We start from the raw sequence: 17,832 nt of genomic DNA, 5'->3' as shown, positions 1-17,832 counted from the left end.
CACACCACACCGCTCCCATTCAATCTATTCACGTTTCAATGCATTTCTCTAGTAAATCTCTCCTCTGTACTATAGAAAACTCAAAACCCCATTTTTAAAAAATCATGCAAATGCACCTCTCCTAAACTTTTTCTCAGAACTCACATTGATGAAGGACATGCCATTCTTTCACCTCAAGAACTCCTTAGGAGCCAAGATGAAGAAAGGCTTCAGAACTTTCTGCAGCAGCGATGGTTCAACCTCAATTCTCAACCAACAAAATAGTAGTACTATTGGCAACACCAGCCATAGCCAAGGTGACTTCACAAGCAAGGTAAGCTCCCCTTACTTGCATGATGACAATTCAAAGCAAAATTCACCAACACTAGAAGATCTTATACTACAACTAGAATTGGAGGAAGAGATGGCTAAGAAAGCTAAGCTAAATAAATATAGTGGAATAAGGGGTAGGATGTCATGTGTGAACAACTCTGACATCTTGAGATCTGCAAGGAATGCCTTGAATCAGTACCCAAGGTTTTCACTTGATGGTAGGGACTCCATGTACCGGTCTTCTTTTGGGAACATAGAAGGAAGAAGATCAGTTTGCAGTGAGAGAAGTTTAGGAGGAATGTTACTTGAAGAGAATGATCATTCAGACTCAAAGATTGATAAGGTTATGTCTTTGCCTCAAACATTGGGAGGGGAGAGTGTAGTGTGGTGTAAACCAGGTGTTGTAGCCAAGTTAATGGGTTTGGAAGCTATGCCTGTGCCAGTAAGTAGCAAAAGATCAAACAACAAAGAGAAGTTAAGTACTGTTGTTAGGAGAAAAAATCTAAGGAGGAGATTTGAGAGGCATGACTTGGAGAGAAAACTAGCAATGGACATGCAGAGTTATCATGACATTAGAAGACACAAGTCCAATTGTTGCTCTAAAAATGGGTATTGTATTATGAAGCCTGTTCCTTTTAAGCCTCTGGCGGGTGGTCCTGGCAATTGGCAGCCCCGGAGATATGCTTAGAATCCATGCTCTAAAACTTCCTAATCTACAAAAGATGTTTATTCTGTTTGAAGTTATGCTAATGCAAGAAATGCCTAACAAGGCTAATAATGACAAGTTTTTTTTTCTGCATTTTAATTATTTTATCCGTTTCATTTTCCTTTTACTGCTGTAGATACACATTAGCATCTTGGTTTATGTTAATGCAATCCCCCTATCTACAAGCTTTCTGACGCTAATGGATGGTTAAATGCAAATTTAGTTATGAGACAATTCATGTCAGAGCAAACCCCCTTCTTGCCTTTTCTTTGAAATCCAAAAGTGGATAATTTTGCATTTGTTAGGATTTATGACTGCTTAACATGGTATTTGACCTTTCTTACCTCATAAAAGGTATTATATATTTATATTAAACTAAGAAACTTGGGGCATAAATGTTCTTAAGATTCAGAACAAAAACAATGTTCCTAGTGTTCTTGGTATAGGTATTGCGATCGCATGCACATCAAACTAAAAGGAAGACAAAATTATTAGACAAAAGGCATGAATATTGTTAAGATTCCGAACAAAAAGAATGTTCCAAGTTGTGAGGCAACAAGGTTTTGCAATTGATTATTGTGGATGGCTGAGATAAGCTTTGTTCAGTAATCTTGGCGGTGAAGTATGCTTGGTGATGAAATTCAGTAGCTTGCTGTAGCATTTTTAATGTTGTTGAGAAACAACCTTTGTTAACTAAAATAATCTTTCTTTGATCTCCAAAAAAATAAATAATATTCTTTCTTTAATAGCGAAGGCTTTTAACATGTGCCTCATATTAATATTCCATATCAATGTTAAATATTTCATTCACCAAATGCATTTGTCAATGGCTTCAATTTCGACAGTCACTACACGATATTAAAATTCGAAAGTCACTATACGATAAGCATCATTCATATATCCCTCTCATTTTATTTTTGAGTCCTTTAATAAATTTTGGAACAGGTTGGTCCTATAACAAATCAGTATATAAATGTAAATAATAATAACAACATAAGTCAATTAAGGTTTCGATAATACCAATGACTCGTCTTGTATTATCAAATATTAATGAACACACAAGTCTCTCCTTGATGCATTTTTTATTTTTATTTTTTTGGGTATATATATATATATTTTGGTATGCATTTTATTTTAAGTAAAAGGAACACTGACCCGAAAGCCTTAATTTTTTTTCAAGGAAAAGCTTCAATTAATATCATAGTATTGTAATATAATCACGTTGACTTTTCTTAAAATAAAAAATAATTGGTGTAAGAAATGAAAGAAAACAATATTCGATGTATCCTCAACCCTTACAAGAGAGAAATTGCCAAATTAGAAGGAAAAAATACATTAGAACAATTACAAATTATTCACCCAATATTTATAAACATGTATGTTGCAACCGAATCACGACTTATTAAAAATTTAAAAATAATGTAGTTGCTATTGAAATTTATTTGGGAAAATATTGTAAAAAAAAATTTTGTTTTAGAAAATTGATCTTTGAAAACAAAAATAGATTCAGGAGTCGATTAAAAGTAGAGAAGTTGAGAAGTTGTTAGCACCCCACACCGTCAATTTTTTAAAAAATGATTACCTTAAATTAATTATACAAATTATTAACAAATTGGTCACAATATTTGTTGCACTACAAAGAAATAAGTTAAATAAAATTTATTATTTATAAAGAAAACTAAATTATGAAAAATTATTTTTGAGCTTGACGGGAAGGTTCCCATTTCGATATATCCCTAGGTACAATAAAAAACTCAAAGCTACATCATTCTATAGAAATTATCTGTGTTGGTTAGTTTTAATTTTTGAAAGAAAATAATATATATATATATATATATATATATATATATATATATATATATATTTAAATGAATCTATCATTGCACAGAGCTTAAGCCAGCATAGCTATACATAAACTCGAATGAAATTTATAATACTTGAGGATGACAAGCCACCCGACAAGGTCATATATTGCTGCTAGGATATTAGATAAAACATATTTATTTAATAAATAGAATAATAATTTTTATTTTTAAATTTTGAGAAAAAATAATTTTCTTTGAAAATGAATCTATATTTGCACAAGGTTTAACATAGATTAACTATACGTTAATGGTGGAGCCAGCATAGTAACCCAGCTAGGGCAAAAAAAAATTAATTTGTGACAAACCTATCTACGGTTATTTATCACCTCTAAAACGTGGCTAATATTTGAAAATCAGCATGCAAACTAGCTACGGTTGTTTAGCTACGTTAAAAACGTGCTTAATTTTTAAATTTTAGCCCGGACTGGAATAGGTAAATGATATGTACAATATTTGAAGATGAATGATCATACAACAATATTATAAATTATTGCATGGATAAAAATAATTTGATATATTTATTTTTATATACTTATATATTTTAGAAATATTTGATCACATCATATTGAGAAATGATCTAAACTACACATGATAAAACATAAGAACAACGAAACAATTCTCTCTTTTTTTTCTAATTTCTAAATTATAAGTAAATATTTGATTCTACAAAAGATAATGTATCTAAAGAGACAAACGAACTATTTTTTTTATTTTTTTGTATTTTCACATTTTTTTTATTTTTAAAGTTTAAAATAAAAATTTAATCATACTTCACAAATAAATAATGCAAAATTGTAATAAAACAAAGAACGATAAAATTATTTTATTTATTATTTTTATTTTTTACATTTTAATTATTTTTGTCACTTTTATTTTTTAAGTTTTTTTTTTTTGGTTTTTCTTCAGTAAATAAAAGTTTTATTTTATTTTAATAAATATTAACATAATATGACTAAAAAGAGCAACTTCCTAGTTAGAATAAGGCTACATCAGCCCAATATGGTTAACGCGCTCAACTATTTTTTCTTTTTCTTTAGGTTAGGGCAAAAAAAATTATTTATTGCTTTTTAATAAAAAATTTACGCATTTGTAATAGTTTTGGAAATAATCACGAATATACTGCACAATGTAACGCCCAAATTGGGCGTCACACCCTTAAGGGTGACGCCTAACTGGGGCGTCACCCAGTTTGGGCGTTACACATGCGGCCTCCCCTACATATTTTTCTACCATTCTATTCACTCTTCACACCTCTTCTCTCACTCTTCATATCTCTTCTCTACCATAAATTCTGACATCATACATACATAATTGTTATCTTTAATTTAGTATTTTCATTTTATTTCTTATTCTATTTAAGAATGAGTTCACATCCTAATTCTGTTCGTGTTGTGTTATATTACAATGGTAGGAAGGTAGAAGGTCGACGAGGTGTCATGTTTGAAGGTGAAAAAAAGCCGACACGTATCCAACGCAACGCAACCATTGGCGAACTGCATCAGAGAATTCGGCAGAAGTTAAGTCTTCAAGGCAACCAATGTATCACTCATATCACGACAAGGCTATGGCAATGTGATAAATACATTAGTTTGCAAGTGGTTGACGATGAAGAGGTGGAGATAATAATGGAAGAATTTTTCAACTAGTCAAGGAGAGATTTTCTGGAGTTGTATGTCGACATCGCTGCATCGGAGAATGTTCCATTACCAGTGAGGTCAGTTGATTTAAATTCTCCCCGTCTTCCATCAACGTCTGCCGCTCATGCGTCTCCAGTTGGTAACATTTCTGAGGGAGATGAAAATGATCTGACTTGGGAAATGCATGACGAAGACGACGACGATAATGAAAATATCGCAATGGAAGAACGTCTTCTAGCAAGACTAAAGAAGAGATTATCAATGCTGAGTATTGGAATTTCAGGTTTAGAGGGACACCATTATACATGTCACCAGAATCAGTTAAGGGTCAGATTAACATCATTGGATATATGGTCTCTTGGATGTATAGTCATAGAGATGATCACTGGGTTAAATATATGTAGGAACCCTCTAACTTCAAAGGAGATGATTCCAACTACAAATGATATGATGTACAAGCTTGTTGTCCTTAAAGAAGCACCGAAGATACCTAATGGAGTAAGTGAGGATTGCAGAGATTTCTTGAGCAAAGGTTTCATCAAGAATCCTAGTCAGAGATGGATTGCTAGCAAGCTTCTCCACCGTCCTTTTCTATTTTCTCCATGTGATTCTTTTGGAGGTTATGAAAGATTTCATATGGTTAATCTGTCGTCCTCATTTTTCACTTATGATCGTAATTGGTTATCATTTAAGGCATAACTTTATTTTTTTGTTTGGTAAAAGGATACCTTTAGGGTACAAATTCTATATGTGTCTGTTTCGTTCTTTATGATAGAAGCATGTGTCACGTTGTTATTTCCTGTTCTGTTAATTGAATTCATAATAGACGACACAGAAGAATAAATAATGTTGCAAATAACAAATAAATGTATACACAAAGGAAGGGTGGTAGTTGATGCTTGGGCTAAAATCAGATATGTAAAGTTTATCGGAAATATGAGAACAATCAAGGATTATACTTGTAAACATTTCAAATATCTTTCTAGGCTTGAAGTTTCGTAACAAGTATATGATCCTATTAGAAATACTGTAATAGTTGTTTATAAGGAATGTAGAAATCAATGTGCAACAATGTACAAGGGAATGGACTTGGATATCCAATGAATGGTCTCGTTTAATGAAAAAAGAAAAGAAAAGAAGTAAAAATGGGACCCACACTTGTGTCAACAAGTCCTACAAACATAATACAAAGGCGAGATTCACTAAAAAGAAAGAAGAGAAAAAATAAAAATGGAATCGACACCTTTGTATTATGTTTGCAGGAGAGAAAAAATCTTCAATCTATATCCCATCTTGAATAGTGAAAATTCATGTTCAATTTGAATATGTCTGCGCATGTTTCTCGATTTCCAGAAATAAAAGCTTGGACATATATCTAAGAATACTCTAAAATTTGCTTGCGCATATTTTATACTCAGCTTGTTATCTACTTATCTTTTTACATGTGAATCGTATTATTTTTGTCGCAAAATGACTAATTATCTGATGTGGTTCTTTTTTTTGTTGTTGGAAGACGCACAATAAATAGAGATAAGAAGATAAATGAAGGCAGAATGAAGAGAATCACTTTATTGAGAAGAATCAAAAGTCTCATTACTGAGACAATCAACTAATGCCTAATTTCTACAGTAATCCTCCCCTTTTATTCAAGGGTTAAGCAACTCCATCAAACAAACTCATTCACTCCTGATAACATGTTTCCACCTCAATTCTATGGAATCTTTCTCCAAAAAATGTACCCTTCAAGTCTCAAGGCTACCCCTGATTCTAATTTCTTTCATATCAATACCACCCTCATGTTATCCGCTCTTTGGATCTAATTTATAAACAAGCTCAAAATTAAGTTTTTAGGATGCCCTATTAAATCAAATGAAGAGAGTAAACCTAATCATGGAATCTCAAGGAAAAAAAAAACAATTTATTTCTTTTTTTTTTAGATATTTCAATTGATTCATTATTTCGTAACTAGTCCAATTCGAGGCGAGTTATGGGATTAAGGCTTTAAACTCTTTCCAAAAATAATACTAGAAATGATTGAATACATACTCTTACACCGCCTGAAAATAATTTATTTATTTTTTTAGAAATAAAAATAATTTATCTACCTCACTGATTAACACAACTTTTCATTTTCAGCCCAACTCAAATTATTTGGGCTTCAAAACAAGAAAAGGTTCTTTCTTAAACCACTTTACATCAAACAGGACAGAGCAGACGAATCCTAGGTTTCATATAGACATGCATCAAGCTTAAACTAATATATACCACTATCCTCCAAACTGATAAGTAGTATTTTTGTCATACATTGTAAAGGCATGAGTTTTTTTAAGAAAAAAGAGAGAGTAAAAGTCACAAAAAAATAAATAAAAAACTGTTTTTTTTTTAAACTAAAAATTTCAGCTTCTAAAAATAATAAAAGTTAAAAATTAAATATTTTTTTATAAAACTTAATTTTTTTTAAATTTAAATAGTTTTAAGTTTTATAAAAAAATATTTCTAAAATAAGTAAGCTGTAAATGCTGTTTTTTTAAAAGGTCAAACAAAGGGGCTTATATAAGTCATTTTTGACAGGTATGACTTTGTCATAATAATATTTAAAATTAAATTTCAACATTAGTCGTATATTACATAAATAACTTGGGAGTTTCTTGTCTTGGAAACATGACTTATAAAAACAAGTCAAACCTACTTTGTTTGTTTCCCCTTTAACAAAAATGAAATATCTCATCAAATTCCTTCTTCATGAATTATTTGCGATTTCGTATAAATTAGCCAAGGCCATGCATGATGAAAACTGGGTTTTCTCCTTTCCCAACCAATTAGTTAAAAATTAATTTGTGAGGTTAATTCTAAGCGTTGTAGTTTTAGAAGCATCAACTCCCGTGTGTAGTTTTACTTTTCATGTCATTTGAGTTAAAGTTCTAAACCAAGTTAAACATTTTATTTATGGGAAAAGTGTTTATCCTTTAGAATGTCACAACTTATATCCTTTCACTCTCACAAAGAGGTGAGATTCACACCTTTATTTTTTTTGTTAATTCTCTCTCCTCCTGTATCTATCTCTTTCTTTCTCTTAAAATGACACAACTTTACATCATTTACAATGACACACACTTTTTCCTTTATTTATTCAACAAATTTGGAGAGACATTTTGTCTAATAGCTTATTTTTGGTTTTGAGACTAATTCCTTCAAGCACGAAGCAACACGGATGTTCCGAAACTCAAATCTAGTCTTTCGTTCGGGATGTAGTTTACTTACGATTAGAATAATAGAAATAGAAACTAAATAACTAATCATAATGGTTATTCAAATTAATTTAATTATTTATTTTGAACTAAATAACAAACTTAATTGTATCTATTAATTAAAATGGATATCCATTATTAATAAGTCAAGTGTCAATAGAATAAATCAGTAACTCCTCCCTTTAAAGGCTTAAATTGTTTCAAATGAAGAATAAAAAAAACATCAAGACGATAAACAATTTCTATGCATTTATATTAAAAAAAGAGTAAATACTATTTTTTGTCCTTAGCAAATTTCACGATACCCGCTCTAGTCCCTAGCAAATAAAAAAGCCCATTTGGTCCCTAGGAAATTCAAAATAGACCGTTTAGTTAAAATCGTAATCCCTCACAAATTCAAAAAAGACTCATATTAGTCCTTCAAAAAGATTAAAATGAATTCATTTTAAATTTCTTAGGAACCACAATGAATCTTTTTATTTGCTAGAGACTAAAGCGGGTATAGTAAAATTTACTGAGGACCAAAAAATGTATTTACTCTTAAAAAAAAGAGAGAAGGTTCTACACAAATTTTCAAACTTATTTTTTTCAGAATAATTTATAATCGGGCCTAGCCAGTGGTTTTCTACACACGGTTTTTCCTTTGTTATCTCAACTCAAATTATTTGGGCTTAAAAAACTACAACGATGTCTAGAGCTGTCTGGGTCTTGTGATGATAATTCTAGAATATTTCCGAATTTCGGAGAGTAAATACGATTTTCTAGAAAATTCAGAATTACTCGTCCACTTTATTTAAATACCTCACTTTCCTAGTTATTATTCAAATAACAATTTCAATCTGCAGAGTTCCTAAGTTCTGATAAAAGAAGAATACAAAATGTCACTGATTCCAAGTTTCTTCGGTGGCTGAAGGAGCAACGTTTTCGATCCTTTCTCCCTCGATGTTTGGGACCCTTTCAAGGATTTTCCTTCTTCCAGTTCTCTTTCTGCTTCGTTCCCTGAATTTTCTAGGGAAAATTCTGCATTTGTGAGCACACGAGTGGATTGGAAGGAGACCCCAGAAGCACATGTTTTCAAGGCTGATCTTCCTGGGCTGAAGAATGAGGAAGTGAAGGTTGAGATTGAAGATGACAGGGTACTTCAGATAACAGGAGAGAGGAACGTTGAGAAAGAAGACAAGAATGATAAATGGCATAGGGTGGAGCGTAGCAGTGGCAAGTTCATGAGGAGGTTCAGGTTGCCAGAGAATGCCAAAATGGAACAAGTGAAAGCTTCCATGGAAAATGGGGTTCTTACTGTGACAGTTCCAAAGGAAGAGGTCAAGAAGCCTGATGTTAAGGCCATAGAAATCTCTGGTTAAATAAAACAAACTAAGCTGTTTTTTGGTTTGAAGTCGTGTGCTTTTCTTTGTTGTAATGCTTATATATGGTGTGATATGCTTAATTTTTGTGGCTCTTTCACCTATTAGGGGTTTTAATTTCTTTAATTTATCAATTTGGTATCGCGTTAAAGGTATTTACGAACGGGGGTCATTTAGTGACGCGAGGGGGACCCAGCGTCACTGAGTGCCGCTATCATCCCCTCCCGTCACTCTCACTTTTTTTATTTTTATTTTACTTTTTTCTATTGAGTGCCGCCCCCCTCCCCTGGGGCACTCACAGAATTGTGCCAAGTGGCACAATCTGGTTACTCCTATTACCGTAAAACTTCGGAAGGCCATAACTTTTGACTCGGGTATCCAAATCAGCTGATTTTTTTTTTGATTTCACATAACTTTTCGAGATCTACGCAATGATATCTCATTTGACATATTTTATCTTCCATTAATATAGTTCAAATGTGCAACACTAATTACACTTTTTTACAGATTTGAATTATGTTTGTGAGAGATAAAATATGTCAAATGAGATGTCATTGCGTAGATCTCGGAAAGTTATGTGAAATCAAAAAAAAATCATCTGATTTGGATACCCGAGTCAAAAGTTATGGCTTTCTGAAGTTTTACGGTAATACGAGTAACCAGATTGTGCCACTTGGCACAATTCTGTGAGTGCCCCAGGGGAGGGGGGGCGGCACTCAATAGAAAAAAGTAAAAAAAAATAAAAAAAGTGAGAGTGACGCGAGGGGATGGTAGCGGCACTCAGTGACGCTGGGTCCCCCTCGCGTCACTAAATGACCCCAATTCGTAAATACCTTCAACCAAATACCAAATTCATAAATTAACATCACAAAAAACCCCCATCGGTCAAAGAGCCTAATTTTTGTACTACTTGTGTGATATGTGTGAGGAAATCTCATGTAATGTGCATGATGTATTGTAATTGCATAAATAAATAAAAGTTTTCTTAGTGAGATATTGTTACATTCCAAACTGATTTTTCTGCTAAAACTTTTTCATATCAGGCCACAATCAGTTTTCGAGGAAAATAACATTAACTAATTTGCCATAGATTTACTGAAAGTTTTGAGAATTTAAACACAAATTAGCTTTGGACCAAGACTCCTTACAATGACTATTACAGAATGCACAGGCCTAAAGAGGCTTTGGTAAACTTTTCCTTTTTCTGAAGTATACACAATATATTTGCTTAAAAAAAAAGAAAAAAAAAAAAGAAGCATACACAATTCGGATAGCACTTCGATCTGTAGTTGCCCTACCTCACACTATGGGTCATGCTCATGATCTGTATCTGCCTTACCTGTTTCCATGCTGCCGTGTAAACATGTAAAATTTTATTCCTTCTCAGTACATGTCAGTGATGAAGATGTCAGTGATGAAGTTTAGTTTGAAATAACAAATCATGATATCATATTCAGAAGATAATATTAAATTATTACGTATACTGCTAAAAAATAATGAAGGGTTCAAAAAACCTCAGTCTGACTGGCTTGTCCTAATGCTGATAAAAGTTGTAATAACTCCTGGGTCAGCTTGATGTCCCTTGAAATTGTGAGTGTACAGAATAATTATATGAAAAACTGGTGTCTGATGATACCAAACTGTAAATTTGTCAACTAATCACAAGTCAAATAATTGATTTGAGAAATACCAAAGTTACCATAATCAAGTTATAAATTTAACGCATGACAGAAATCTATTACCTGAAACAGAATTCACTTGAGAAAAATAATCGGCACAAAAGACTCTTGCGCACTCGTTGTTACTTCAATTCTATTTTTAAGGGGTGAGAATGGTTTGCTTTTCTACACTGAACTGAAATGATTTGGTATTTTTAGCCGAACCGATCTGTTTATGCTGGAATAGGTTTTTTATTCTACGAGGGGGTGTTTGTTTCAAGTTTTTGAAGAGGATTACTGGTAATCCTTCCTTGGTAAATGTAATTACCACGTTTGGTAGAAGGAATAAATTACGATTCCCGGATATCCAAGGATTACCGGTAATTTGATTTATAAAGAAAAGTCACTATTCAGATTACCAAAAATAATATGGCAATTCAGAATACCAATCAGAATACCAAGTAAAGGGAAAGCACAACAACAAATTTTGAGACAAAAATACCTCAATACACATAAAAATCTAGACCCAATCTATCAATTACAAAAGTAAAAATAGTTTGGGGTTATTTTTGTAAAATAACCTCATATTCCAAGTCATATTTCGTTCTAAACCAAATATGGAATCAGTAATTTTTACCCAATATTTCCGGTAATATTTTGGCGAACCAAACACCTCTTTCGTAAGATTCCAAGTAAACTCAATTTCTACTGTATTCCCATTAATCATGATTCTCGGTCACCAAAAAATTTCTCTTGTACCAAACACACCTGGATGTTCAGAACCGGATTTAGGTTTATAACTGATTCGAAACTAGTTCAGAATCAGTTTTGAAACTTTGACCAAGAATCCATGAGCATGTTACAATTCACAACACTAGAAACAACGGCAGTTTTTTCATAAATGAAGCTCAAGTAGTCCTGGCAGGTCTGCAGGAAGTCACATGAACAAAGCAAAACAGTTCGATGATTCTTTCAAGGTAATAAATACGACATGCTTAATCAAATCCGAGGAGCAGAAAAACTTCTGGTGCATATCTGCAAGACTCGTATTTAACATACGTAAAGATTGGTTACGGTTTATTTGTATTTAATCTAAATTTTCGTTGATAAAATGCATAATCTAAATTACAATACGTAAGAATATTGATTAAATTTACTACCAGTTTTTTAGCACTTTACCAGGTATTCCCACAAAGTTAAGAGCAACACTTACATCCAGAAAATCTAGCAAGCGATGCACGGTTGCAAATTTGTTGAACTAGTAGTATTTTAAAAAATACTTCAGCATCACTGTATAAAGATATACCGTGCTATGTGCAAACAAAACTAAATTCAAATTCAAGTTTTTAACAGAACTAAGGTGGAGCAATAACTAATAATAGGAATCCAGATCGGTTGTCAAAATCAAAACACCCATCTCGCTTAATTAATGAAGAGGGCACAGAGGATAGTAAGCAATAACCCAAAAATCTTATCTTATCTTACAGCCCGTTTCGGTTCTTAAATTGATTTAAAAAAAAAAATGGTTCTTAAATTGATTTTTAAAAAATGGGGTTATTTATAACCCTTCAATTTTTCACATTTGAATTTCACTGGGAGGCAGGTAACCTCTCTGCATCTTTCTTTTGGAAGCAATATAAAGATTTCAGAATTAATCGCATGCACTTGTTGGTTAATGTTATGGTTGGTTTCAGAAGTTGTAGTGACCTCCGAGCAATTTTCACATGAAGCTGTTAATTTGCCTCAGAAAAGAGGTCATAATGTGTTATTAAATGTACAAGAAGGACAGGGACAAGGCGGCAGGCGGCATGATCATCCTTCCACAAGGACAACATGAAGTTTATTTCGTTTAAAACAAATAGGTTACCCTAGTAACATTATATTTCATAATTAAAACAGGTTGAAGCTATAAATCATCATAACAGCTAAACATATTACACAAATTCATCCTTCCGTGTTTCAGCTAATCAAAGGTTAGCACGGATTGATAGAAGTACCTTGGTTTAAATAAAAAATATATAAAAAAAAAACTTTGAAACATACCTCCCGTCCGGGAAAATATAGTGAAGTTCAATTTACTTCGTCAAACTTAGTATTTAATTTCAAGCGCAAGAAATGACATAGAAGGTGCAGTATTTTGTTTACAGTTTAATTTGTAGAGATTCGGAGATTTACTATAAAACCGAAGTTATTTTACTGAATAAAATGAACCATGAACGACAGCGAACTGTTTGTCCATGTTCATGAACACAACATAAAACTTGGAAACAGACTTAAACAGAAACACACAGCAAACCTAAATTTTTAGATTAAGGGCCCTAGACCCATCCATAACAAGTTCTGAAACACAAAAGACATTAAGACCTGCAGGATTTGGAACATTCACATACTCAACATCCACCACGAAGACGCAACACAAGGTGAAGAGTAGACTCCTTCTGAATGTTGTAGTCAGCAAGGGTCCTTCCATCCTCCAATTGCTTCCCAGCAAAGATCAACCTCTGCTGGTCTGGTGGGATTCCCTCCTTGTCCTGGATTTTTGCTTTGACATTATCAATTGTGTCCGAACTTTCAACCTCCAATGTGATAGTCTTTCCAGTCAAAGTCTTCACAAAGATCTGCATACCTCCCCTCAGACGAAGGACAAGGTGAAGAGTGGACTCTTTCTGAATGTTGTAGTCTGCCAGGGTACGCCCATCTTCAAGCTGCTTTCCAGCAAAAATCAACCTTTGCTGGTCTGGGGGAATACCCTCCTTGTCCTGGATCTTGGCCTTCACATTGTCAATTGTGTCCGAGCTCTCTACTTCCAAAGTGATTGTCTTGCCAGTAAGGGTCTTCACGAAAATTTGCATGCCACCACGGAGTCTCAAGACAAGGTGGAGAGTTGACTCTTTCTGGATGTTGTAATCAGCCAAGGTTCGGCCATCTTCAAGCTGCTTTCCAGCAAAGATGAGCCTCTGTTGGTCTGGTGGGATTCCTTCTTTGTCTTGAATCTTGGCCTTAACATTGTCAATGGTGTCGGAACTCTCCACCTCAAGGGTAATGGTCTTTCCAGTGAGGGTCTTAACAAAGATTTGCATTCCACCACGAAGGCGGAGCACCAAGTGGAGGGTGGATTCTTTCTGAATGTTGTAATCAGCCAATGTTCGGCCATCCTCAAGCTGCTTTCCAGCAAAGATGAGCCTCTGTTGGTCTGGTGGGATTCCCTCTTTGTCTTGAATCTTGGCCTTAACATTGTCAATCGTGTCAGAGCTTTCCACCTCAAGGGTGATGGTCTTTCCAGTCAGGGTCTTAACAAAGATTTGCATACCACCACGGAGACGGAGCACCAAGTGGAGGGTTGACTCCTTTTGGATGTTGTAATCAGCAAGGGTACGCCCATCCTCAAGCTGCTTGCCAGCAAAAATGAGACGCTGCTGGTCTGGTGGGATCCCTTCCTTGTCTTGAATCTTGGCTTTCACATTGTCTATGGTATCTGAACTCTCCACTTCGAGAGTGATGGTCTTGCCAGTGAGGGTCTTAACGAAGATTTGCATCTACATTACAAGAAAAAGACAAATAAATGAACAATTCACCAATTCTTCATTATGGCTATTAAGATGAGAAAAACTGAGTTGAAAGACTACACAAAACAAAGGAATAAAAACATAAAATTAGTCAATATTACCAATTATATTTACAAGAAATAGATTTTAACGACTCATTAATCAAAATTCTTCAAAACATAGACATCATAAAAGCCCAGACAAAAAATAAATAAAAACAAAGGCATCAACTTGATTACTCGTCTCCAATCAACGATTCAATTAAATCGATAGCCAAAATAGACGAATCAGACACCCCCGACAAATCCAAATAACATGACATTTAATAATTATACAGATACTCAGTATATAACCCAAATCTGACAAATTATATATACCTTCATAACAGATCTCAAGACTGTTTCAAATTAACAAAAAAACTTAATCAAATTGGCTGATTAATTAACAAAAGTCTCAGAAAGATCTCAGCTTTCGTGTTTATTGAGACAGCAAAATCATGTACGACGACTCGACTCGATTCGATTCAAAAGAATTTCCAAGACACGAAAAGACACAGAACAAAATCAAAGCGCTCGACAGATCCGATGAAGAATTAAATAAAAAGAACCGAAAGCCCTAATAATCGAAACCCTAATAGGAAAGAGAAGAGGAGCAGCAGAAGATACCTTGAAACGGTGTTCTTCTTTCTCTGCAATGCAACGAAATGAAAAGCTAATAATATGTTTGTGGTATAGAGGGGCTTCGCTTTTATAACAAAAGATGTTTTGCTCCGTTACGGTAACGTCACCTCAACAAATCACGTTGTGACGCGTGGATAATTGGGAACCGCTAACCCTATTGACACGGTACGTTTGGTATTGGAGTCGTTTTCGGCAACTGACGAGATTATACAATTCCAACCACACGTTTGGGATCAATTGCTTTCTTGCTTAGGCCGGCACCGACTCTGGATAATTTTCAGTTTTTCTAACCAAAATAATTTACTAATTAATTAATTATTCATTCATTTATTTTAAGATTTTTTCTGAACAAAATTGTTCGATTTTGTTTTAAGATTTTATTCTCATAATCATTTATTTAACTTTAGAAGAATTAATTACTATTTTATTAAAAATAACTTTCTCTATTTGTTTTGTATATATCCTAAGGAAAAGTATTGTAATCCAATTAGTATTTTTATTTAATATTTAAATTAAAAAATCATCTATTTTTTAGTTATAATTTATTTATAGGAAAAAAGTATCTACTGTTACTTTAGATAACTTTATCTAATGTTCATCAAAATGACGTCGTTTTGGGGTTAAAAAATTAAAAAATTAGAATGATAAGACTATTATAACCCTGAAATAAATTAAAATTACAAAAACACCATGATTTCAGTCCCAAAAACGACGTCGTTTCGGTGAACATTAGATAAAGTTATTTAAAGTAACTTTAGAAAACACAAATCCTTTATTTATATATATTTTTTCTCATTTAAAATAACATAATTCATGTACTAAAAAAAGGGGAAGGATATTGTGACAACCAAGTTTTGTTACTACCAAATGACTACCAATCAATCTTACCGTTAGATCGATTATATTGATCCAACGATTATATTTATTTTCATCTTTGTATGGTCATGATTCCCCAAATTTAATACTTTATATTTATTTTCACCTTTGTATGGTTATGATTTCCCATATTTAATGCTTTCACTTTAAATATGGAGAATCATGACCATACAAAGATGAAAATAAATATAACTGTTGGATCCACATAATCGATCTAACGGTGAGATTGATTGGTAGTCAATTGGTAGTAGGGGTGAAACTGGGCCGGGCCGGCCTATGGCTCGGTCTACATCAGGCCAAACCTGACCTAGTATATTTTGTATAATAGGCCGGGCTTGGGCTTTAAAAAAGCATGTTTAATAAAAAAGGCCGTAGGCCCACTTTCAAAAGGTCGGCCTATATTGTACTATTTATTTTAAATAAAATAAAGTAGAGTAAGTATGCCTTGAAGAAAAAACAAAAGATATAAATTTAATCAATTGCAATTATTTATAACTTGATTATATTCGATTATATTTTAATAGAAATCTTACTTTATTTCTTATATAGGAGGAACCAACATCTCAACATGTTAGATTGTTTATATGAATATATTAAAAGATTTTTGGGTGAGGTTGTACTTACTACAAGCATCATGATGTGTTTGTTGGATTCATGTAGTTATTTTAATTTACATAGTATGGATTTGTTTGTTAGATCTAATGTTATTTAGTTTGAGCATTTTGCTTTTGAAAATGACTTAAATACATATTGTATGAGTTTTATTATGATTCATGATTCTGTTTGGACGTTGAAATTATGATTTTCGGTGTAGCAACATAATTTGAGTACTTTGTAAAGTTGATTTATGGTTCTGCTTGGAAGTTGAAAATTAACAGGCTAACGGGCCAAGCAACGCCATTTGTTTTTTAATAAACGGGTCAAATTAGGCTAACAGTTAGACTCATACTAGGCTTGAGCCAGGCCAAATTAAAAAAATTTGACGTAGGCTTGGGCTTTTCGGAGCAAAGCTTGGCCCAGCCCAGCCCACTTTCACCCCTACTTGGTAGTAACACAACTTGGTTGTCACAATATCCTTCCCCCTAAAAAAAATATAATTATGTATACTTTAAGGAAAAACATTTTCTCATGTTGCATGAGAATTCAATTCTCATGTTGTGACCCTTTAATTTGCGTGCAAAGCTTTTCTTTTCTTATTCTCTTTTTAGTAAATGTGGGGCCCACCACTAGTTAAGTCACAGCTTGAGAATTCAATTCTTATGCAACATAAGAAAATCAAACCCCATACTTTAAAAGAACAAAAGATATATTTCCAAAAAAAAAATTGATAAACAACAAACTATATTTATTACCTTTTTGAAATCAGTTGATTTTGAATATATCCGCTAATTTTAACTCAATTGATTACAGGACTAATCTTGTATAGGATTTTTTTTTTTTTTTTTTTTTGGCTTGTGTACTAGTTTTTTTTGGTATGCTGGCTTGTGTACTAGTTATGTGTTCAATATTACTTAGCTTCTCACACTGTAATTATATTTTTTTAAATTTTGCAGTTATTATAGTTTTTATTATTATTATTTATTTTTTTGTTCATTGTAATTAAAAAGACTACAAAGTGAAGGGACTGTGGTGCCCATCAAAACGTTTATATACAGATATAAGATATTGTTATTACTAATTAGTGTTACTATTAATATTAGTATTTCTTTGTTTTACTTTTAGATCGATTATGTTAATGTAATATTTTTGATTTAATTTTCTAAAAATATTTTTTCTTTAATACTTTATATTTATTTTCACGTTTGTACTATTATGATTCTCCATATTTAATGTTTTCACATTAAATATGGAGAATCATAAACATAAAAATGTGAAAACAAATATAATCGTAGGATCAGCATCATCGATCTAATGATGAAACAACGATATTTAATAGTAAGGTTT

At 32.9% G+C, this 17,832-nt stretch overlaps 3 protein-coding genes and 1 pseudogene across 4 annotated transcripts; 3 read left to right on the top strand and 1 right to left on the bottom strand.

Annotated features, from left to right (window-relative positions):
• Positions 1-33: 33 nt before the first annotated feature.
• LOC133314042 (uncharacterized) lies at positions 34-1,059 on the top strand. Its single transcript, XM_061515479.1, has one exon. It carries the CDS (start codon positions 149-151, stop codon positions 998-1,000), a length of 852 nt encoding a protein of 283 aa, XP_061371463.1. The 5' UTR covers positions 34-148; the 3' UTR covers positions 1,001-1,059.
• Positions 1,060-4,700: 3,641 nt separating this feature from the next.
• Positions 4,701-5,219, top strand: LOC133314052 (uncharacterized). Its single transcript, XM_061515488.1, has one exon. The coding sequence runs from the start codon at positions 4,701-4,703 to the stop codon at positions 5,217-5,219; it is 519 nt and encodes a 172-aa protein (XP_061371472.1).
• A 3,427-nt stretch (positions 5,220-8,646) lies between these two features.
• Positions 8,647-9,213, top strand: LOC133314025 (18.5 kDa class I heat shock protein-like; annotated as a pseudogene).
• A 3,655-nt stretch (positions 9,214-12,868) lies between these two features.
• On the bottom strand, positions 12,869-15,036 carry LOC133314023 (polyubiquitin-like). Of its 2 annotated transcripts, none has more exons than XM_061515449.1 (2): positions 13,565-14,990; positions 12,869-13,453 (listed from the first exon to the last, which is right to left on the bottom strand). In XM_061515449.1, exons 1-2 carry the CDS (start codon positions 14,321-14,323, stop codon positions 13,178-13,180), a joined length of 1,035 nt encoding a protein of 344 aa, XP_061371433.1. In that variant the 5' UTR covers positions 14,324-14,990; the 3' UTR covers positions 12,869-13,177. The 2 variants fall into 2 exon arrangements, with proteins under 2 accessions (XP_061371433.1, XP_061371432.1); XM_061515448.1 differs by adding an exon at positions 14,998-15,036 and having other exon boundaries at positions 12,873-14,323.
• Between the last annotated feature and the right edge of the window lie 2,796 nt (positions 15,037-17,832).

Source organism: Gastrolobium bilobum, unplaced genomic scaffold (genome assembly GCF_033153095.1).
Source record: "Gastrolobium bilobum isolate Gb01-03AN ecotype WA unplaced genomic scaffold, APGP_CSIRO_Gbil_v1 utg589, whole genome shotgun sequence".
Classification (NCBI taxonomy): Eukaryota; Viridiplantae; Streptophyta; class Magnoliopsida; order Fabales; family Fabaceae; genus Gastrolobium; species Gastrolobium bilobum.
The sequence above is the reverse complement of the archived record's forward strand: the minus strand, read 5'-3'. Positions and strand labels throughout refer to the sequence as shown.